We start from the raw sequence: 24872 nt of genomic DNA on the forward strand, positions 1-24872 counted from the left end.
TTAAATAAGTTTTTCTTTTTCTTTTACTTTTCCCATTCCCTTTAGAACCCCTAGATTTTATGGTGTACCGGATGACCAATTTTAAAATCTTAATATGCCTTTAATTTTATAGAATATAGTGGGGTTTTTTTTCCCCCTACAAATTTCAGTACACCCTTAAGGGTCAAGGTAGGAATTGTTGTCCTCTGACAGTGGAACATAACTAGACAGAGGTATCTGTGTCAAGTGCAGTGGTTTTGAAGGTAGTCACTCATAAAAACTATTGTACTAAACTTTTATATAACAATAATTTTCTGAAGATCAATAATCATGGAAAATAGTCTTTTAATTTATTTGCTCATATTTATGAGATGAAAGATCAAATCTAGCACTTTAAAAGTTTTTTCATATTTCCATCAGGAACATGGATAATGTATAAAATTTTAAAAATGTATATTAAATATCATCCATGTCACTTAATTGTCTTGAGTTTCATGGTAGAGATTTAAAATTTTACTTGAGTTTCACCACTCATGCCTGTAGCATGTAGAATTATGGCTTTTTTCAGTATTACCAAATTAAAATCTTTGAAAAGTAATAACTATGGAAAATATTTATTTTTATAAATGTAAAAACACTTTTTAAAATATGCTTTTAGTAGAAAACAGTTATATATTTGCTAAAATTTTACTTTGAAATTGTCTTGATATGGCACTAGACGTTTTCTCTTCTGGACTGGTCATTGGTCATTTCTCTGGGTAGAAATTTATATGAAATCACAATGTAATCTATTCAGCCAAACTGATTTTCATTTCTTCAGTATTGAAAAGTACCTGTGGAATTTCTGGGTCTAAATTTCTAAATTCTTGCTATTTCACCCTATTTCTTTTTTTCTATTGCTGAAAAATCAGAAAAAAAAACTGAACATGAATACATGAAGTCAATAATTTAAAGCCATTAAGACAACTCTACCCACCATTTCCTTAGAACAGATTTCCCAGAATAAAAATAAACTCAAACAATTTAGCTTCTGTTTTCCATTTTTGAAAATAATTCTTTCCCTTTACCTTTAGGAATTTCTATGGCAATTTAATCTCAATGGTTCCAAACTGGAATATGCAGGAAAGAAGAGACAAAATGTCAGCAATTTAGCAATAATCATAAGTGAAGTGTGTATGGTTTTGAGTATGCTGGTTCAACTTTCATTTGGTTTCAAGTTTTTTAAAATAAAGATTTTAAGAATATACTGTGGCATAGCTCTGTTGTAGAGTAATACGCTGAGGAGGAGGATGATGATGATGATGCCAATGATTTTGATAAAAAGCAATTCTATGTAATCCACGTTCTTTTCAGTTTTCTTTCAAAACTGCAAAAATGATTCATTCTTATGTGAATGGGGCTATTTCAGCTCTTGATTTAAAACATTCATAATTCCAATTTATCATCTTTATTTAAGGAACCTATTATCACAAAACTCAAATGTTATTTATGTGTAGTCAATTTCATTTGTTTATAGTTCCACCTTCTATATTCTGTACTTAAAAAAATGGATATTGGTGCTAATATTTGTCATTGTCTGCTCAGGTTTTCATTTTCATCTTACATTAGCTTATTACCTTAATTATTCAGCACATTCTGGAGAATTATTCTTCTGACTATAGCACTGGAGTCAGAATCTAAGTTAGATGTTGTAGGTTCAAAGATGCCCAAAGGAAAGTCCAGCCCCAGGTAAATGCTTCATAAAGAGCTAAGTTTGTTCACTGGAAGAGCCTCTCTCTTCTGCAGGCTACCTCCTAACATGGCTATATTTTGTCCAGAAAGCTTGTTTAAGTGGTATTCTTTACAACTTCTCCCTTTGTGCTCCTTATTAATGTGTTAAATGCCATGGAAGTGGGTCTCTCTTCTGGACTGCTTTCCATGGTGCATCTAGTCTAGCTGAGTCTATTCAAAGGTGACCTGTGGGACTTAATAAGATTTGGGCTATTATAGGGTGTTTCATTCCTTCCTTTTCTCAGAGATCATCCCTAGTAAGCTCTGTTTTCTGTTTATACTTCATGGTGTGGGAGTGTGTATGTTTGCCCTCTCTCTTTACATACTGTATTCTCAAATCAGTGTGGGCATTGGGTTTAGTAGACCTATATATAGGTGTTTGACAAAGAATGGGTTACTCAATGTTCTGAGCTGTATCTCTCTGTTTTTTATTTCTTGGTGCAGAAATAGCACATATATAGTACCTGGTTCTTTCAAGAAGACTTTTAATATATTATTACTCTTAATAAATGTTTTCTGTCTTCTATCCATCTTTATTCTCTGAGGTAATTGATCCATATTTATTTCTTGTAAGTATTTAACCTAAATATTTATAAGATAATATAAAATGCTTTCTCCAGAATGTATGCATTTACCAGGTATAATCATACACCAAAAAGCAATTCTGTGCTCTCAGCTACCTTACTGATTAACTGTGTTGGGATGAAATACAGGCCATGCTCTGTACCCAATGCTATGTCCTATAAGGCACACCTTTCTTTGATCCTGCCAATGTGCCCCAGCAGTGAGCAGAGGCACTAATGTCTTTCTACTTGGGCTTTATACAATTATAGTTTATTTTTAGTTTAAGAGTAATATGTACCATTTTTCAGTTCAAAGAACGTTTAAACATCTCAGATGTGAATAACTTGTGATATAGAGCACAACTAAGCCATAATCTGGCCAACAGTGCATACACACTTATATTGTTGATTTAATTTATTTATTGGTCTTCTCAGAATGCTTTTTTTCTAATGGTACTCAAGTACCACTTTAGTCATCATTTATGAGAGCTGATTGTGCATGTCTTCCAGCTTGGAAGACATCGTATAGGTAGCGTGAACTCCACCAGGATGGAAATAGTTGTGCCATGGTATTAGCAAACACTATAAATAGGAATTTTCACTTTTTTTCGGTGAGTCTGTTAGATATTTATTAGTATATTCCTATTTTATCACATCTTCTCATCAATTACTAGAAGCTGTTGCTTTGTGTTCCAGAAGGTGGTGGTTATTCCCCTAGGTCACCACTTTGACAGTAGATTTTTGTCTTTCACCTGTCTGATGGATCATACATTTGAATTACTACAAATGCATGTGCATGTTCATGTCTGCCTACCTTGGTTAATTGCATTCAAACTTCTCAGCATGAGACCTGGAAGAGTTGGGATGTGGATTGGTGATTGGGTAAAAGTCTTTTAAGGTGACTTTCCCCAATGCTTTCTTAGTTTTTGCTTTTCTAGAGACATTAGGATTTTAACCTGAAGATATGGTTTAAAATTGCTCTTTTCTAACTTTTCTATCAGCTTTTCTGCTTTGTGCTATCAGGAAGGCAGGGCTGAGTCATTTGGAGACTTTTTTATTGCTAGTAGTATCTTGGAGTTTTAAGTGAGTTGAGAAGAAACCTGCCACTTTAGCACTACTCTTCTTGGACCCAATAAAGTCCTTCTATTCTAAATGTGTTTAGTATCTTAATGGTACTTCTTTTGAGTTGTCAGAAGAAAATGAGATCTGAAGCTTCAAGTCTTCTTCAACCTAGTCAAATGTTTGCCTTCACTACTTTGACCTTGACAATGTAATTACTAGTCTCACATATTTTCATATGGTTTAATGATTCTTTTAAGTTGGAATTTTCTTAATACCTGACTTTCTATCCTAAAGAATATTTATAGTCAGAAACTTTTCCTCCTTTTGCAATAACATTTCTGTAAAGAATCTATTTGTAGAGTGGATATTCAACATGAGGGAGGACAGAGCCCAAATGCTATGGCCATAGAAGGTCTCTGTTTTACATTTAATGTCCAAGGGACCTGCCAAAGCCCAAGAAACCCAACAATCTGATAGAGATCTGTGAAGCAGGCAACTGGGGACTATTAGAGATAAAGGAGAATCAGGATGAAAGAGCTATGAGACTTATTTTAGAAATTGCCTAATGACAAATTCAGGGTTTTGAATAGGAAATAGTATTTAGTATTCAAAAGGTTTCTCAAATAAGGGGAAAAAAAGGTAGTTCTGGCCCTTGAAAAGCTAATCTGAATAACAAAGACCACGCTGACTTTACAGGAAAAGTGTGAAAGGCTTCTGAATGTACTTTCCTTTCCTTTGTCTTCACATGAAGATACCCCACATTGTTCATACACAATTACACATGTCCATGCTCTGGAGTTGGGATAGATGTTAAGGGTTTAAAAAATATTCTCTCATACGTTAAAATTCATTTTCAATGGTTATCAGTTACAGAGTCGTCTTCTTTTTTTTTTTTTAACCTAAGGTAAGTAAGGTTATATTCCTGTTACTAGTAACTAGTCCAGTTCAACCTGATCTCTCATTTGGAAAACAAGTAAGCAGACATCTGAATCCTCCTTTATTTGAATATTTTAAGAGTAAATATTTCAAGAATTAAACATCTGATCCCTAAGTGTAACCTAAATAAATATTTCACAACTTTTACTTTTATAAATGAAAGTAGCTGATGTCTGTTTTATTTTCTATATATAATTTGTCCCATATCCATTTATTTAATCGTTTGCTACTAAAAATTATAATGAGTCTCCTTCTCTGAAGGCATCTCTTTCTGGTTAATATTGATAAGAAAACCTTTTATATAAAAGGAGCTGTAGTTTTTTGGTCTGTTTGCAAATTGTAAATTCTAGATTTAATTATATCCCTAGGGAAAAACCCAAGGAAACCTAAAGTACTAACATAATTAGGCCAAATTGTATAATCAAAAGCAAATGATATGGTTATTAAAATTAATGAAATGATTTCCCAACATTTAATTCATTTTTTTTCTGATTCAAGAATTCTAGGAATACATAAGGCAGGTATGGTGGTACATGTTTAAATCCAGCCCTTCCGGAGGCTGAGGCAGGAGGATCGATCACAAGTTGTAGGCCAGCCCTGGTTTACTTAGCAAGGCCCTAAGCAATTTATTGAGACCCTGTCTCAAAACAAAAAATGAAAGAGATGGGGATGAAACTCAGTGGTTATGTGTCTCTGAGTTCAGTTCCTGAAACTAAAAAACATACAAGCAAGCAAACAACAATAACAAAAAGAAACCAAAAACCCAAACAACTAAGCAAACAGACCAACCAAGGATGAGTGGCAAGGGGTGGACATTCTAGCTGTTACTCCTTCTGCTGGACAGTCTTTTCCCCTAGACTGGTTTTTGTTTGTTTCTTTAGAAAGATCTCTGCACTTTAAAGCAGATAGTTGAAGGCTGTAGGGGGAATGTGTCGGGGTGAAGGTGGCAGGAGGTACTGTTTTTGAAAGTTCTATCTGTCTTCTTGGTGCCAATCCAACAGTGAGGCCACTGTTCTGAGGAAGATGTGAGGGGGTCATTTTTATTGCTTTGCTAGCAAAGGGAGAAACACAGGGATGCCAGTTTGAGAGCCTGTGATTCTGCCCCTTACAGGGAACAGGGGTTTTTAAAAAGGTGAATCCAAGACTATATACCAACTGTTCTCTGTCCAGAGTTGTAATTCACTTGTCAATTTGGAAGATAGTCATTTCTTAGATTTTCTGGTGCTGTTCTCAAAGTCTGAATTACTTAGTTCCTGTGGTGGGCTTGTGCCCAAGTTCAGATAACTCTGCCTAGGATGGAGAAGAAAGGAAGCCCTGTTTTCCCTGATATTAGAGAAGGGGAGAGATTAGGAAGAAGAAGGGAGAGAGGAAGAGAAAAAAAAAACATGTTTATTTAAAATAAGTTGCAGGGGCAGAGCCGCAATATATTCAAAGCATAAATGGACCACTGGTCATTTATTTATATGTGAGCTTAGGAAATTTATGTCTGATTCACTCTACTGTCTTTTCTATTCCCATCCTCCTTCCCTCCCTTTCATTCCTCTTTGTCTCAATCCATTGAACTTCTATTCTTCCTTCCCCCCTTATTGTGTAGTACTTTTTATTCTTTACCATTTATAAATGAGTAAAGTGAGGCACAAACAAGTTAACTTTTCAAAATTCTACATGCAAAGTCCTTATTTACATCCACCATGTGAAGCTGCCACAACAAATATATTATGTGGTTAAAACTTTAAATTATTGTTTTTATGCAATATTTTAATTTTTGTTTGGCAATGATATCAAATTCTGGGAATTATGAACAAGGCAATAATATATAACTAATTAGTTTTAGTAATGTTAATCACTAATATTATGATAAACTTTTGAAACCATAATTTAAAAATGAAAATTGAAAGAAATCCTCATTGCTATATATCTTGTATCCTACAGACAATGGTTGTATTTTATTAGAGATTATATAATCCCTTGGAAATCTACCAACTAGCTTTTGCATGATTGAATTCAACTACAACAAAGAGTTAAAGCAAGGTTTTTATTTATTTTTTATTTATTTTATTTATTTCTTATTGGTTGTTCACAACATTACAAAGCTCTTGACATATCATATTTCATACATTAGATTGAAGTGGGTTATGAACTCCCAATTTTACCTCAAATGAAGATTGCAGAATCACGTTGGTTACACATCCACAATTTTACATAATGCCCTATTAGTAATTGTTGTATTCTGCTACCTTTCCTATCCCCTACTATCCTCCCTCCCCTTCCCTCACATCTTCTCTCTCTACCCCATCTACTGTAATTCATTTCTCTCCTTGTTTATTTTCCCATTCCCCTCACAACCTCTTATATGTAATTTTGTATAGCAATGAGGGTCTCCCTTTCCAAGCAAGGTTTTAAATTTTTGTTTCTTTTAATCTGGTTACTTCACCCAAGACATTTATTGATTTCAAGTAAGTTAATGACTATACAGCCTTTGTGAAATTAAGATACTGCATTGGAAAATAATAAGCCAATGCAAATTCTAATATATGTTTACATTAATAAATTTTGATACAGGACCCATGTGTTGCTCTTTATTTGGTTATTAACAATTCAAAATAATGAAATGTAGGGCTTCTGGGACAAAGAAAATTCTCCTTGTTTTCTTAATGAGCCCTTCATAATTAGTAATGACAATATACATATTTATTGTCAAGGAAAATAGCATAAAAACAAGTACCTTGGTTTCTGTTGGACACCTTGTTAGGTTCTGTGGACTACACAGTCTGGTGGTAAACTTGCCTTGTAGTGACTCTTCTCTCACTTCCATTCTTTCTTCCATTCTGTTTAATTGAAATTTCTTCTAGTTATCTAATTAATTGACAAGGCATCTTACCAGTCTGCCTGTCTTTTCTCTTTATAAACTTTTCTCCTATTCAGAATACTAGACTGAAACAATTAATCATTTAAAAATCTCTGTGCTGAATTTTTAGGTCCAACTAAATATAACACACAGGTAGCACTAATAATCCCAAAGTTGTACTTCCCTGTAATGTCCTCTTTTTCTTTCTACGTTCTCAATTGTTAGCAAAGTCACTTCAGAGAAATTATAACAGTGATACATATGTGTAAAGTACTTTGTAAGAATGCAGCAGGCTTTTTACTTAAAAAAAAAAAAGAACAATAAAAATGGGTGGGCATAGCCACACATACTTGTAGTCCTAGCTACTTAGGATACTGAGATAGGAGAATTGTAATTTCGAAGCCAGCCTGAACAATTTAGCATGACCTTGTCACAAAATAAAAAAATAAAATGGGCCAGAGATGTGGTCAGTGGTAGAGCACCCTGCGTTCAATCTGTAATACTATAAACAAAATAAAGAAATACCATAAAGGAACAATAAAAAGGCACTTTATTTCTAAAAGATTTTATGTTGAATGTAAAAATGCTTTAAGTTACAAAGATATAGTAAATGTCACTTGTAGTCCTGCCATGTCCCTTTAAATACCTCTTGCCAGGTGTGGTGCCATACACCTATAATCTCAGAGGCTTGGGAGGCTGAGACAGGAGGATTTGAGCTCAAAGCCAGCCTCAGCACAAATCGAGACACTAAGCAACTCAGTGAGACCCTGTTTCTAAATAAAATATGAAATAGGGCTGGGGATGTGGCTCAGTGGTCAAGTAGCCCTTCCTGGTACCAAAAAAGAAAGAAAGGAAAAAAAAAGAAATACCTCTTGGTGCTTATTATTTACAATTTTTTAAAAATGAAAATTCCCAGACATTTAATAGGAATTCTCATGTTATGTGTCAGTACATTTACTGTATATTTAGAATTTAAATTTTTCTTTTACAACATAAATTTTATTTTATCACAGATCATTGCCCTGATACCAGCTAGTTGGCTTGGATCACATTTAATATTTAATAATTCTTGGTTATTCTTCCATGGGTAAATAAGGTAAAAAAACCTTAATTCAGTTTTCAAAATCTCAGCTTTGTCACTGCAGAGAAATAGGGACATTTTTCCAAGTCTATTTTTTCTCCCTGAAAGAATTCCTGTTGTGAAAATTGTGGAGGAACAAGGTAGTGTATCCAGTTTGTGATGGATAGTTAGAAAGAGAGATCTTCTTCTTTTCCTTAAAAATTTTAATTTTTATGTAAGGTGCTTTTACATAGTGAAATTCATGTGTCCATCACAACAAGCTTAAGAGATAAGGTTCTTTTCACCTGTATTCAGAGTAAGGAATTAGCGCTCAGTGATATGAATAGGGCATAGCAGATATGAATAGGGCCTGTTGTCCATGGGTCCACAGGCTCATGAGTCTGGTACATTTATGAACACAATTTCACGTAGAGTGTTCAGTAGTTGTTATTAAGGAATATTGTAAATGATCAAAAACACTGCTCTATTATCCAAACTGTAATATACTACAGTCATCAAAAGCTTGTCATATGGCTACATGGGTCAGTCATATTTGGACACACCTAACTCTTTAAAAGTTCTACATGTTCTGTTTATTGATCTTTTTTTTTTTTTTTTTTTTTGGTGCCCCGGATTGAACTCAGGGATACTCAACCACTGAGCAACATCCCCAGCCCTGTTTTGTATTTTATTTAGAGACAGAGTCTCACTGAGTTGCTTAGTGTCTCGATTTGTGCTGAGGCTGGCTTTGAACTCATAATTGTCCTGTCTCAGCCTCTGGGATTACAGGCATGCGCCACGGCACTTGGCTATTGAAATATTTTTAAGAGTTGTGTTGAGAATTAAATTGAGGTTAAATTGAGGACCAAAGAACTAATTGGCACCTGGTAAATCCTCAATACAATCCAGCAGTTGTTTTTATTTTTTGTTTAATATGTGTGTATTTATATTTGGTGCTGGGATTGATTATATAAGATTTTGCCCTTTTAAGAAGTGATTTGTTCTTAGTAGTAGGAAAAAAAAACTCAGATATTTTATTATTATTTAAAAGGAACTTTAAGTTATTTTAGTTCCAGCCTTAGTAAGTAAAATTTAATTAAAAAATTCAAACCAAGCACAAATTGATATTTTGCATGAAAATAGTTATATATATTCTCTTTATAGACCTCTGAATAGGGTAAGTATAGTTTACTTATCCTTCTATTAATTATCTCACCCCTAAAATAAACTTCACATCAATAAGGATCAGAATGTTATTATCTGAAAGGCAAGTCTGGTCATATTACAACATCCATACATTTCAACAATTTGAATCAGAGTATTTTTTCATAAATGTTCAAAGAAAACCAATAAGTCTTATTCTGATAAGCAAACCACAGCTGAAATTAAGCAGATTAGTCTGATTTAAATCACTTTACCTAAACAATAGCCACTTGACCATTAGTATGTGGTGGAGGAATCCTTAAGGGTGCATAAGCAAATCTTCCTTCATGTATTATTGGGCACAGGCAAAAATGGAAGAAGAATGTGAATAAATTGATTATAGTACCCAAGTAAATATCCATTAGATATCATTCTATAAGATTCTTCCAGGCCCTTGAGTCCTAATAATCAACGAGTAGCAGGCTTTCATTTTGGAACTTAATTTTGAGATTCCATTCTGCATATAATCGGTAAAAATATACATGGTTTTTGTTGTTCTCTGTGGTTAGATAGCTTTAAAAAATCAGCACCATCTGTTCTTTTAAAAGACTTCACTTGCCTTTGGTTGTGTGGAGTCATGTTGTTTATGTTTCAAGACAGGAAACATTTCATTTTTCTGGGAAATGAAAATTTCATGGACTGTGTTAAACACTACATTTGATCAATATTAGCTTGAGAATGTTAGGAATCTAGATGCAAGGATGAAGCTCACAACATTATCATCATAGGTGCTGAATAATTCTTCACATAATCCTAAATGATTTGGTGCCAGGCTGTGTTCAGTAGAGCACAGTTTATATTACACCAACTGGACTGTGTCTAAAAGCATAACAACTATTAATTAACTTCTACTAGAAGATATATTTATTTTAAAACATTGTATTATCTAGTATTGTCTATTCTTAAAAAGTATTTAAATTAGGGTTTTTTTAATGAATATCTCTACTCATGGAATGTAGTGATCATGAAATAAAATTGTATTACACATTTCCTCATTGTATACCTTTGGAAGGTTGCTATAGATTTTTCATTTTCAATTGTGAAGGACCACGCGCCCCATATGTTTTCAATTGTTTCCTAAGAATGATGGGAAATTACTTTCCCTGGTGATTTGGCCAATTAATCAAGTAGTTCCAACATTAACACAAACACCTTCTGGAATTCTATTTGTGATACTTGAGAGACTTGGAAAGAGATTCCCTCTGGAATTATTTTCTACCCAATATAATCAAAAGGAAAAATGGCTTAATTCATGTGTCAGCTCCAAATAAATATTTTCTCTAGGATACTATGGCTTATGAATAGTTAATATGTCTCTCATTCAGTTAGGAAAATCTTGAAGGTACTCTCAAAGTGTGCAAAAGACCAGTTAGTAAATCATTTTTGGAGCAATATAATGGAAACAATTAAAATATTTTATTGTCTTAATAGTAATAAAACCACTTGAGGAAAAATAAATTTGTAAATTTGTTGACGAGAGTACCACAAGAGTTTTCATTTCCTTTTGTACTACCTAAGCATAAAAATGAAAGATAAAAGCCTGGCGCAGTGGCACATGCCTCTAATCCCAGTGGCTCATGAGACCCACAAGGGAGGATCGCACATTCAACCTGCTTCAGAAAAAGAGGATGCTCAGCAACTCAGTGAGACTCTGTCTCTAATAAAATACAAAATAGGGCTGATGATATGGCTTAGTGTTTGAGTGCTCGTGAGTTCAATCCCTGGTGCCCCACCTCCCCCCCCAAAAAAAAATCAAAGATAAATAGAAAACTAAGGTTCATAACTTTATTTTTTTATAAAACACTTTAAAAATGATGTTATTTCTTAAAATAACAGGCTTTTCTTTCAGCAGAATTATTCAAAATATTTAGTTCCCTGAAACTATGAATTTGAATGTGGATATGCAGATGATTACTTTCTGGATTAGGTTTCCTTATGTTTCTCGGAGGTAGACAGTGTGGTTTTGTTTTCTTTGTTTTGTAAACATTTGTAATTTTTATATGGTGAATGATGAAGGAGGAATTTACATCTTAACTGTTCTAATTTTAACTTGTACAACTTTGGATGGCATCTACTTAGTTTTTTTTTTTTAATATGAGGTGGGCAAATATCTAGAACTCAAACAGGGGAGAACATGATAGAACCAGAAAAAATTCCAAATTTAAATTATAATTAGCAGGTTAGCCAAAATTAATTTTATTTACTTATAATTTCAAAAATGTATTATCCATTGGCACTATAAATGTTTTTCAGTTGAGGTTTAGCCTTTATATTATTAGCATAAAGAAAGAAATGTTAATTTTTACTAGAAGCCTATAACAAATAGTGTCACATAACACTTTTATCTCTCCTTGTCTACCAGGCATATCTAACCTGATCTAAAACTTACCCTTCTGATCTAGGCTCATCAAGTGTTCATTTTCTCTCTGTTAAAAGAAAAATAGGCTAGGTGGTACCATTCCCTCAAAAAAGTCCTAGAACCACCTGTGGCAGCATAAGTTTCTAGATAGAATATTTAAAATGCCCTACTGGTGAGCTATTTTTTTATAATAAGAAATAGAAAAACAGAGTATAGACCTATAGAGGTTATCTGATTAGTGTAGTTCTCTTTGCAGCCTTTAGGCATAATTTGGCAGTGTTCAGTGATTGGCTGAGGCTCAGTGGCTTAGTTATCAGGGTATGCTCTCTAGGTTTAGTTGCAGCATGCTTTTCACAGCAAGCCAGGCTGCTGTTCAGTACATTTGGAGGGCCCTTTGGCCATATGTTATCACCTAAGTATAGGAACAGACTTAGGTCAAACATTTTAACATTTCATACTTTTCTCTTCTTTGGCTACTTGGACTCCTCCTTCTTTGTTGTATTATGCATGAGAATTTAAATTTGGCTATTTCAGCTTCCCTTTTTCTGGAAATCTAATAAAGGTTTAATAGCTGTTTTTATGCTACAAGTGATTTCTGATTAGTAAATTGAGTCTGTATCTGAGCAGCTCTGATTGTGATGGTGTTACAAGAGATACAGGTTTTTCTGCAGTATGAGATGTCTAAGCCAGGATAACTCTTGGAAATACATAGAGTGAGTTCCTTTCCCTGCACTTGAGCTCTGTCAACTGGGGGATCTATACCAGCATGACTGCTGAACAGCTCTGAGAGATTCTGGGAGCACTTACCTCCCTAGGACAGGAGCAGGGTGCTGCCTTGATGGCAAGTTGTTTCATAACTTATATCCTTCAAAGTAAATCTGATGTCAGGTGCCTGTGAGAGTCTCCAGAACTTGGATGTTTAGTTGGAACCAAAAGTCCCTCCACTCCTTGGCAGGCATTTCAAATGTGCCCTCAGAATAAAAATAGAGAAATCATACTAAAAAGCTTAGTATAAAAACTAGCAACTCCTCTATGTTCCACAATCTTGTAGACTTCTCCCCAGACCTGTTCTGATCCCTCCTTCCATGTAACAAACAAAATAATATAGGTATGTCATTCTTTTTCTGATTTACTGACATTTGTTACCTTGCCCTGTTGGAGATGAAGATTGGTCCTTTAATGCCACTTTCACTTTTCTGGTTCCATTCTCTCAATATTGCTGAAGCAAAAGTCTAAGTTTAGGGTTGGGTGTATAGCTCAGTGGTGAAGCACATGCTTTATATATGTTGTGCAAGGTCTGGGGTTCAATCACCAACACACACACACACACACACACACACATACACAGTCCCTTCACTAGCCAGCGTCATGTTGCCATGGCAGTGTAAGAATTGCTCGCTACATAACCTAGTAGTTTGATTAAACTTATTGTTTTCCACATTTTCTTTTGTGGTGCTTCAAGTTAATTTATTTGACTTTTAAATTTTGTTTTGTTTTCTTGATAAGAATTTTTAATTTTTTTCTTACAGTTTTCTATGGCTACTGTAAGTTTTCTATCATTTCCAAAATATTCAAGAATATTATTCAATTATTAATTTCTTTTTTCTGATAAAGAAGGACCTCCCTAATATCTCCATCTTCTGCTCTAATCTGAACTAGTTGCTGCTTCTTTGGGCTGTCCCTTCATCCGTATGGTAAATAAAGAGATTACATTTCTGAAACTTTACTTTTTCAACTTTCACATTACTATGTTCTGTTTGAGAAATTTAATTCTACACTGAATAATCATTTCTCCTTAGTATAGAAGGTATGCTCTTTCATCTAGTAGAATTTGTTCCTTCCTATTAATAAGGTATTGTTATCCTAGAGCATTCATTAGTGATATTCCTTGTTTTATAAAACTTAGTAGTCATCTGAGTGTTGTCATTTGTCAGTGTTTAGATTAAATGTTGTTGGGAAATAATTCTCCATAGTTTTCTTGTGTTCTGTATAACTTGGTAACACACATCTTGTTTCATTGATTTTTGTATAGCACCCAACCTTGAAACACAGGCATAGCATCTCTTTCACAGTGAGCAAGCATCTTTAGTGTTTGTTTAAAAGATTGGAGATCTATAAGCTCTAGGTTCTTCTGTGTGTGCCAGAGTCCTGAGGCCCACTTCCCCTTGCCTTTTGAAAAATTTTGCTTGAAGAAATGCTGCCTGTAAGGATGGTACTCTGGGCCAAAGGAATAATAGCAATCAGCTTTTTGTCTGTGTTCTAAGAGTCTTGTATCTCCTGTCAGCATTCATAAAGATATATCAGGCTAACTTATGAGCTTGCAAAGAGGCTAAAATTTTGTATCTTCATAATTCTTTTTCTATTCATATTTTTAAACGGTGCACAGTAATTGTACATATTTTGGAGGTGCTTTACAGTTCTTAAATCTTAATTTCTCTTTAAAAATTTCCTCAACCACTAACCTGTAGTTTTTTTTCTCCTCTTGCCATTCACTTGCTTATATAAGCATTTATTTATCTTTTTCTTATTTTCCTATTCCAAAGACATTTTACAACGTAAATATTTCATATATAGCAAAGTGCAAAATGTATTAGTTTGTTATGCAAATTTCAACTTTAGAAAAAACTTCTAATTGAATTGATTATTCGGTATGTTTCTATTAAATTCTTTTGCAAGGCACAGTATATAGGGGTGGATATGCATATTAAATGTAAAACATTATATGTTTAATTGTACTGTATACATTATAACATAATGTATTAATGGTAACACTTATAGACAGATGTTTTGCCTGAAAAGAGGGAGATCATCTTTTGTTTGTGTATAATTACCCTAAGATATTTATCAAGGTATATTTTATGTATCAAATCATTTCTGTTTTCAGTGGCATTTATAAATTGCCATTCATTTGAGTAGTTACTGTGTCTCAGACACCATGTCATACTTTTGACTTGGATTTACCTAGTTCTTTTAGTAGTCCCAAGAGACATAAGTTTTTATTGTTCCCATTTTTCAGAAAAAGAGATAGACAAAGAAAAGGCATATAACTTGCCCAAGGCTATAAAATTGGGAAGTACTACCCCACTGTTGATGATCGAACTTAGGGCCTTGCACATGCTAGATAAGTGCTCTACCACTGAGTGGGCCATATTGCCAACTCTTTTCTAAAATAATTATTATTTTTTAAATTTTGAAACAAAGGACTCCCTAAGTTGCCCAGGCTGGGCTGGAACTTGTGATCCTCCTGTCTCAATCTTCTAAGTAGCACAGGTGTCTTCCATTGAGCCTGACTCTGAACTCTAGGCTCAAAAAATTGTATACTATTTCATATGGAAGTTCTTTAACACTGTCTAGTTTAAATTAATAGTGTGGTGCTTAAATATTGATTTAAGGTATATAACAACTGAGCTTCATTTGCTGTGGTTACAGTGGAATTCAATGCATAAATCTTGCAAAAAGTTACTGTGTTCAGTTACAGCTTTAAGAAAGTACCAGACAACAAAATAAAACCATATAGGAGCTGATATTTACACATCTAAAAGTTGAGAAATTCTAAGCTGTGGTTCCCACAGCAACCGCAGCTCAGCCTCAGGGCAGTCAATGTTGCAATCCAAACTGAACACCATGTGCAGCCACATGATATAATATTCTACATGCTCTGGGGGGTCTGGTAATGGCCACTGTGGGAACAATGAATGCGTAAATTATCAGTTACTGGTTTATCACTGTAGTTGGGGGCTTTTCATTTATGTGGTGATTTCATTGCAACATAGGTGTTTCAGTTGGTGATGCATCTTGGTGGCATTTCAGTGCGGCTTAAATTATTAATGAGTCCCGAAACAAAATGTCTTGTAAGATTATTTTATGTCTTACATCTGGTTTATAAACAATCATGTTAGCTCTCTTCCCCTCCCCCACTCCCAGTGGAAAAGCATCATTTTGGGAGTTTGTGTTTACATTCAAAGTGCTGTTCCTAGGCAGGTTCAAGATGCTGTTAACCTTTGAGATGTAGTATGTGCTGGTGCTTAAGAGAGATAGATGACTAAGAAGTACATATTAGAGCCTCTCAAAACGCAAGATCATCAATCTTCAAGTAGCCTGGCTCCATGCAGCACACCACCATCCGGGATGCATGGAGCACTTCTACAGCTCACCGACAAGCTCAGTACATTCTGCTGCTTATTTTGGTATATTCTCAGTAGAATTGGCAATAGGACATTATGAATTGTTCTGCTCAAATTTAGTATATTTTCTGCATTGTGTCTTGACCCCTAGCGCTTATCATTTTATTGATGGATCTCTCTCTTGATGGAATATGCATTTCTACTAGGAAACTCTCAAATACCTGGGTAAATTTAACATTTTTCTCAGTGGTAGACTCTTTTATAATATAAGTGATTTCATAAGTTTATAGTAAAATCATTGTTGCCGAATTTGTACAGTAGGAAAAGGAAACCCTAACAAATTGTAACATCAATTTTAGTTGTAAACATCCAAGAAATAAATAAATAAATTTTATGTACTTACCTTGGGGCATCCCTAGAGATTCCTGGGGATGCTTTTGCCTTAATTAGGAAAATATTTACAGAGTGTCTAACAGATGCCAGATAGTGTGGATTCTAAGTAAAATACACATGGGCCTCTTAACCATTGTGTTTGGAGATCTGAATATTTTTAAACTATTATAATTTGGTAAACAAGACCATGATATCAAATATTATAATTTGGTAAACAAGACCATGATATCAGGCATGTTATCAACTTGAAAAACCAACTTAAGTATTTGTGAAACTCCCTAATGAAGAGGCAAAGGCTAACATTATAAATTAAGGAATATTTTTAGGTGGTATTTCATTCATTTTTTTTAACTACCACATTTATTCCACATGCACCTTTTTCAGTTTCAGCATACCTTATCCAATGTCTACAACACACTGGAACCTATTTTTACACAACGTTTTTGAAGGAGGAATAAAAATGGTGGGGGTGGATGCTGATTGTTTTTGCTTGATATGTAGATGTAAACAAACATGATCCTTCATGGCTAAGACATTAATGTCTTTATGAACACCTCTAGGATAGTCCATTGGCTAAGGTAACTTCTTGTGAAATTTCTCAGGATGAAGTATTTTATGTCTGGGATTCTGCTTACGACATGTTCCAGTTGACATGCTGAGTTAGGAGAGGAGGGACTCTCAAATAGTGACTTCAAAGATTTTTATGTCTTACGTCTGGTTTATAAACAATCGTGTTAGCTCTCTTCCCCACCCCCACTCCCAATGGAAAGCATCATTTTGGGAGTTTGTGTTGACATTCAAAATGCTGTTCCTAGGCAGGTTCAAGATGCTGTTAACCTTTGTGGATTATAATGTCTTAAATGTTTTGATCTGTAAACAATTTTAAACATGCATCCCCAGTGTCACTCACATTTATTTATTTATACCATAACATTGTAGTAATATATAATTATTTCCTCAAACATATGTCAAAAGAAGAGAAGTTAAAATAATGAGATAAGTGGCATTAAAGTTCAGTTTTATTTCCTTATCCCAGCAGTATAGTTTTTTTTATATATATATTTATTTTTTAGGTGTAGATGGACACAACACAATACCTTTTATTTTTATGTGGTGCTAAGGATCGAACCCAGTTCCCGCCCCAGCTAGGCAAGCGCTCTACCGCTGAGCCACAATCCCAGCCCAAGTATAGTTTTTAACTTCTGGGACATGCTAACTTCAGATGCTGTTGCTTTAAAATTCAACTCATATTCACTCACACCCATCTTACTGAAGGTCATTCTCCCTAGAGGAAAGACCTAGTTAACTTGATCATACTGACTATGAGACTAGGGTTTTATCCTGCTTCCTTTCACATTTTGGAAATAAACCTAACGGTGTGCTTTTCTTGTGTCTTGCTGCCTCTAGGACGAGGATGGGACGGAAGAAGACAGTAGCCGTGTGGAACCAGTTGGACATGCTGACACTGGTTTGGAGAATATACCCAGCTTTTCTCTGGAGTAAGTTACTGATGGTTTTAACTATATTTGTTATATACATGTAGCATCATTAATTGCAGCAAGTATTCCAAAAGCATATGGCATGCGGAATGTTTGTGCTTAGTTAAGAAACATGCCCTGCTTTGATTTGTTTTTCCCAAGAACATCTTTCATCTGTTGAGTTAATTACGTAATGTAAGCAGTGTAGCATGGAAGTTCTTATGTACCTGTCCTGAGTTTCATGCCGTGGCAAATACTATTAAGTTAGAACATTAAAATAGTATTTGATTGAAAATGTTCATCATGTTAACAGCACTGTAAACGCTCTGTTTTCAGATTGCTTTGTCAGTGTTTTGGTTACTCGTTCTTCAACTTTGTTAACTTAAAAAAAAAAATTGGCTATACTTTACATGAAAAACTAGTTGGATCACATCAGCATTAGTCACTATTGTGTGTGTATGTATATATATATGTATATGTGTACATATGCATATATACACATATATATATGTATTTTTAATTTGAAGAAATAGAATGTCTCAAGACATTTGATTAAAGATCATAGATCAGGGACTTTAAACATGATTTTAAATACAAAAGAACAAAATATTTTCCAGTAGTATTATAACACTGTAATCATTGTAATTATTGACATGTTAAAAATGGAAGATATTCTCAGAACCTCAATATCTTAGAGCAGGTAAGATAGTCATGTAGGTTTCTTTCTTTCAATGTGGGTGAAGTTGGTGATGTAGACATTAATATTATATCTTAATTCTGTTTTCTCTTGGTTTTCCAAGGTAGAGCTCTAAGATAATAGTGATATTAAACAGTCTCTAGGATCAGGTTATGATTAAGCAAGGTTATGATTAAGCGTACATCAATTGGCACTTAGAGTATTTGCATTGGAGACATACTTGCTGTGCCATAGTTCTTTTTAGAACAAATAATAAATTGAAATAAATTAAATTTATTTAAGTTGTACCATTCTTATTTGCTTAGCCATTTATTAAACAGGTGCTGAAATTGTTAGCAGTCTCTGAGAGAGAGAGTATCAGTAGATAAAACCCACACTTGAAAGCTCTCTCATAACAAATTTAAGAAATGGTGACTGAAATTTCATAGAATAGTGGGCAGTAAGGACAATTGGACTGTCCTCTGGATGGTCACCCACAGGGGCAAACTCTTTGACCTCACTGGATCAAAGATGAGACAAATGTCAGAGTACTTGGTAAATTATCATGTGCTGTATGGATACAGCAGGTTTATTCAGCTAATCCTCAGAGTCTATGACATAGATATGCAGATGGAAAATTTTCAGTGGAAGTCTCAAGATTTGATTTGCAAAGCATGAGTTTATATTATATGGAAGAGCATGGTCCAAGAGAAATGGTTCTGTGTTGTTTTTAATGTAGTTATCTCTGATGATTGCTCTCCCTCCATGCCATCAGACTAGTGTTCAGGTATGTGCTGTTTGACGTGGCCTTCATCACCATGCTTATATCCTCAATTATGTGTGTATATGCTTGTTTACTTGGCGGGATTTTTGTTTTGTTTTCTGTTGTTGTTTATTGTGTGTCTGTGTTGTGGCGGTTTTTTTGTTTTGTGTTGTTTGGTTTGTTTACAGTACACGTTCATGCTCCCTCATTCATCATTGTCTCACAGTGATATGGTAAAGCTCGTACAAGTCCCCAACGATGGAGGGCCTCTGGGAATCCATGTAGTGCCTTTCAGTGCTCGAGGAGGCAGGTAATGTATCTTGGAGGTTTTTAATTGAATCATAATGTGAAGTGTTGTTTTTTTCTTCATTTATGCTCAGATATGGAGTGGTGTTGACTTCACATATGCTTAATAGAAAACATTTTCACTTGGGGGCAACTGCTGCTCCATTCATACGTATGTATCCTAATCACAGAAAGCTCTTAGCCTAATGAAGAGAGGTTTTACAGGCACAAAAAGAAATTGTGCATTTAAATTATCATAATAAGTTTATTGTTCATCGCATCTAAGCTAACATTTGACTTTGCTGTGAATTGATGGCATTAGTTAGAATTCCACCTGGAGTTGCAAAGTGTGGGAGATCTTAAAGCATTTACCTGGAAAAATTCATGCAGTAAAAATTATCTGGATAAATTGAGTGATGATTAATTTAAAATTTGCCTTTATGATTATTTAGTTCTACAGTTTTACTGACTTTGATAATTTTAAAATACCCTGTGAGTTTGAAATTTTAGAAAATGAAGCATGCTGGAGATTTATCCCTTTCTTGTGGTTTCTAACTCCTTCATTCACTTTAATCTCCAAATATTCAGAATATCAAAATGGTTCAGTGTTTGTTAATCCAGACTTCATTATGGTACAGAAGACACATCCTTAAAGGCTGCATGTGTCCCATGAGATTCCTTAATTCTGATCCTTTTTCTTTTCCCCTGATTAAACCTTGTGTAATCTTGGTTTTAATATATTCAAATGTGTGAATTGATTTTGGCAATAATGCCTGGTGGGCATCCATCCTGGACAAGTGAAATGCATGGCATTCTTCCCCAGGAACTTAATCCCATGCATGTGTAACTTAGCAGTTTTATTGCAGTCTCTCTTATTTGCCTGTCTATTGATTACCTTGTTAATTTTTGGCATCTTAATTTTTAATTCCTTATTTCTTTTAACCTTATTTTTTTGTTTTTCATCTACCCTTTCTTTTCATGGGGAGAGAAAAGGGGAAGTTGGAAAGTAGCCTGAGACCAGTAACTGAACATTGAGACCAGTGTCTGAGAACCTAGACAAGTGACTGAGTGACCAAGAGCTTAGACTGCCAACTCCGAGCCTTAGATACAATCAAATCCATGATCGAGGAATTATACATATCTAGTGTCTTTTAAAAGACAGACGAAGTATGATTAAATATGTACTTTATGTTTTTAATGTAAGTAGCTGAGCAATCGTACCACCTTTCTTTTAAGTTAGTAATTTTGGCAAGACCATATTTCAGTCCTTTGGTAAAGCACCTGATTTATGGAATACCTCAAAGCTGAAACTGTTTTTCTTAGAACTATGCTGGAGTACAATGAATCTTGAATGTTACTGCTTTATACTAGTACCTGAAATTCACCTTGAATTTTTGAGTGTTATTACATTCAGAGTTGTGATTGCTTTCATTTTTTTCCTCCTTTCTTTTATTTTTATTTTTGAACTCTAAAGGAGCATAAAATGTCTTCAAAGAACTTTCAGTTAAACAGCATTAGTTTTCAAAGTAGACCTTGTATTTCCTTTAAAAAATATGTTTAAAAAACTCAAGAATTTCTTGAAAAATATTTCATGAATAGGAAACAAAAAGGTAAGCAGGTAAAATGGATTATGGCTTCCCAATAGTAATGTGCCTTAAACTGTCTGTGAAACTTAACTCATAACAAATGAAATTAAAAGTGTTCATATACCACCTTCAAACCAGTATTTCCTTTACAAACATGTCATTTTTTAAATCATTTTAAACATATTTACTACCTCAACATTAAATGATATTAGGATGAAATAAATATATGAAAAACTTAAAGCAAAAGGGGAATAAGATAGGAAAATACACCTATTAGATTAATTCATAGGAAGACTTTAACAGAACCCAAGATGGCCTTTAGTTGCTGATTACCATGGTGTTCAGTTTTGGTTCAGTGAACATATTCAAGTGGTAGAATATCTCTTTGTAGAACTAAATTTTTTTCTGTAGCTGAGTCCTTTTTAAATTACTATTAATTTGGCACTTAATGAAGAAAATCTTGTGCAGATTCCCTATATATATAGACAAAAACTTATTTAAGAAAAACACATTCTTTATATGCCCTTTTTAGGCATCACCAATTTTTATATGGAAACAGAGAAGAATTTTTTTTTTTCAAGTCTTGTGTTGCATCTTTAAACTTCCACCATGATAGTCATGGTTCTTCAGAGATGGGTAGACAATGGGGAAGGAGAAGCAGGTAGGCCGCTCATACTCCCAGACACTGATCTTCTTGATCCCAAATGCACCCAGAAATGCTTCAAAGTGCGTTCCTCAAGTTCAGCTGGAATCGTTTCCAAGCATTCAAATTGTGATAATTCCTGTATTAGGTGCTAGGAGACAAAGATGAATAGGAAATAGTTTTCCTCTGGGAATTTGCAGTCTAGATGGAGTGATAGCCGAGAAATCACACAATTATAATTATGTGATAAATGTTGATACAGTTATATAATAGTGATCTGTGAGCTGAGAGAGGAAGAATTGTCTGTGTTTGGTAACTGAAGCTGGCTTGTTGAGGATGACAATTTTAAATGTGATGACAGCTTATAAAGGGAGCTGCATCAACTCCATGGTGGCTGCAAGGGCAAATTAAGCAGTATGGACTAGCAGAAAGGAAGAAATTAAGTGGAACTCATGAAGAAATTGCATATACCTCTAGTGGGAATACAAGGATACATATTCATGGTACGTAAGTGGAAATTTCCATGAATACCTTCCATGGTGCAATATTCTAATCTTTCTTGGGCCTTCTCAATTTTGGAGACATAACTAATTGAGTAACTCTTACTGAATACTTATTTTTATACATGTGATAAATACACATCAGTGTTGCTTTCCCATTTAGACTTTCAAAGTCAAGGAGTATAGGGTACAATTCAGAATTGGAATTTTGTGTCTTAAGCAAAATGGAAACCCTCCAGACTACCTCGAATGTCACACCTAATTAAGGAAAATAGTAATTTAAAATTGTGAACTCAAGATTTGAGAAAATTTTTAAGACACTTAGCTATTATTTTGGAAAATGTATAATCAAGTTTTTCTAAAGAAGGATCTTGCCAGGCCTATTTGATCTGGGACATTAATGACAATCAATCCTTCCTTGGATGACCGCCTCTTGATACTTATAGATGGTGACAGTACCATATTCCCCTTGATGATGTTTTTCTTTAGTTATCTTCCTTCACATTATTAAAAACAATTAACTCATCTCCCTCCAGAACTCCTTAGTCACAGTTTCACATCCTTGAAATCAAGTTTCCTTCCATACCTAACATTTCATTTCACCCTGATTTAAGTGGCAAAGGTAACCTCATTTAAATAACAAATACTTCTATATTCAGAAAATTTAAAACACATGATTGTGACTTCCTTTAGTAGAAGACCATGCTTTATTTTATATACTTTTATGCTTCTAGGACCTATTCATAGATATTGGACCTTGGATTTTCGGTAGTACTTTTACTTGGCAAAGAAATGAATGAACCCATGAATGAATTAATCCATTTTAGCTTTGACATTACTAGATTAAAAATAAAGCCGCAGTGACATATCCTGGCCTCAATAATATTTAGTGAGTTTTCTTGAGACTTTCTAATGATATTGAAATATGATTATGATATATCATTAAATCTATAAAAAGTAAGAGAAAATTGCTTGCTGAAATAGAAGTTGACCTATTAAAATTATAAAATTTTGTAGTTGGTTTCAAGGGACTTAATTGAGAGAGATGTATATAAAAAAAAAGATACATGCTAAGTGTCATTGGGATTTAGAGAAAGTAGAACTATTGAATATAGCACACTGTGCAAGCCCTCCGAGAAGCAATTGAACTTGACCTATTCCAGGGACATTGTTCTGGAAAAAGTCATTCCAAAAATACGTTATGAGGAAGATGCTGTATACAAGTATACATGATTAGGTGGGAAATAGTAAATTATGTGAATCATAATGTATTAGAAGATAACCCTGCAGAGACTTTTATTCATCTTACTTGGACTCCAATCTAACTAATAGTACATATTCTAAATCTTTTCCCATATGGAAACAAATATGTTTACAACATATTTAGATACAGTATAGACTACTTCTCTGAATCTCTTCTGTAGTGGGTATTTGTATACATTCATCTTGATATTTAAATCTGTGGCACTTAGAATCTCTTTGGTATTACTTTTTCCTTAAGGAAATAGTAATTATGTGTTTGTGTTTATTAATTTTATTTAAGCAGATTTTTTTTAAAAAAAAAAAATCTAGTATCTACCAATTACAATTTCTGGTGCAGAGGATATCCCAGATCAGGAATTCACAAATTTTCTATAAAGAGACCCTCAGGGGCACGAGTCCCTGAGGTTCTGTTGCAACTACTCATACTCATTGTAGTTTGAACACTATCATTGACAGAATATAAACAAATGACCAGGAGTAATCACATACACCTGTAATTCCACTCCTGGGGAGGCTGAGGCAGGAGGTTCATCAGGTTTGAGGGCAGCCTGGGCAACTCAGGCCTGACTCAAAATAAAAAATAATAAAAATAAAAAGGGCTGGGAATGTAATTAAGTGACAGTGAACTTGCATAGCATTTGCGAGTTCCTGGTTTTTATTCCCGTGTATTGCAAAAACAAGCAAAACAAACTAACAAAGGAGTGTGGCTGTGTTTCAGGAAAGCTTCTCTTACAAAATCATGTGCTGGCTGGTTTGACTCATGGACTGTAGTTTGCCAGCCTTTTGCCCGAGGGAATCAAATAAACAAAAATGCCTGATGGCCTGGAGTTTATAGTCTACTATTTGTCGTGTTTAAAACTCCCTTATCTGTTTTCTATTTATATTTGGGGGAAGCAACCATCCATAATTCTTTTCAGTTTCACTTAACTGGTTGACAAGAAAGCCTTTTGTGGCAATGGGGTGTTATTTTGCACATTTTTCCCTTCCCCCGCCTGTTCTCAGGAATTCACAAGAAAAAAGGAAAAAAAGAAACAAACAAACCCATCCACCATCTCCCAGTTAGTAAAATGTGCTCACATAATTCTTTCTAGGATCCAATTCTCATGTAGGGAGAAAATCCGGGCCTGGTGAGATGGTGCATCCTTGTGGGTATAAATATGCCTGGGTGGGTCTGGGTGTGTTTCTGACTTTCTGCAATTGGCCTGTGTTGGCAACTGGTCTAATTTCTCATTACTTCTCTTCTTATGATGATTATTTTTTCACCTATGTACTCTTTTGATTTGTCTGGTTTTGACTTTTTTTTCTCCAAGTAAGTTTTTTTTCAACTTAATATTCAGAGTATCTGATGAAGCATTCACATCCTTAAGAAAAGCTTCTTTAA

General features: G+C 34.4%; 1 protein-coding gene across 24 annotated transcripts in view; it reads left to right on the forward strand.

Moving 5' to 3' along the window:
- The window catches only part of Pard3 (par-3 family cell polarity regulator), a 669836-nt gene that overhangs the window by 360160 nt on the left and 284804 nt on the right, over positions 1 to 24872 (forward strand). For 22 of the 24 annotated variants that reach the window (XM_078023416.1, XM_078023399.1, XM_078023411.1 and 19 more), the window contains 2 exons: positions 17705 to 17796; positions 19441 to 19524. In XM_078023416.1, coding sequence (XP_077879542.1) covers positions 17705 to 17796; positions 19441 to 19524 — 176 coding nt within the window. The remainder of the gene's footprint in view (positions 1 to 17704; positions 17797 to 19440; positions 19525 to 24872) is intronic. The other 2 variants (XM_078023407.1, XM_078023409.1) reach the window with 1 other exon arrangement.

The sequence above is a fragment of the Ictidomys tridecemlineatus genome, chromosome 10, assembly GCF_052094955.1.
Source record: "Ictidomys tridecemlineatus isolate mIctTri1 chromosome 10, mIctTri1.hap1, whole genome shotgun sequence".
Classification (NCBI taxonomy): domain Eukaryota; kingdom Metazoa; phylum Chordata; class Mammalia; order Rodentia; family Sciuridae; genus Ictidomys; species Ictidomys tridecemlineatus.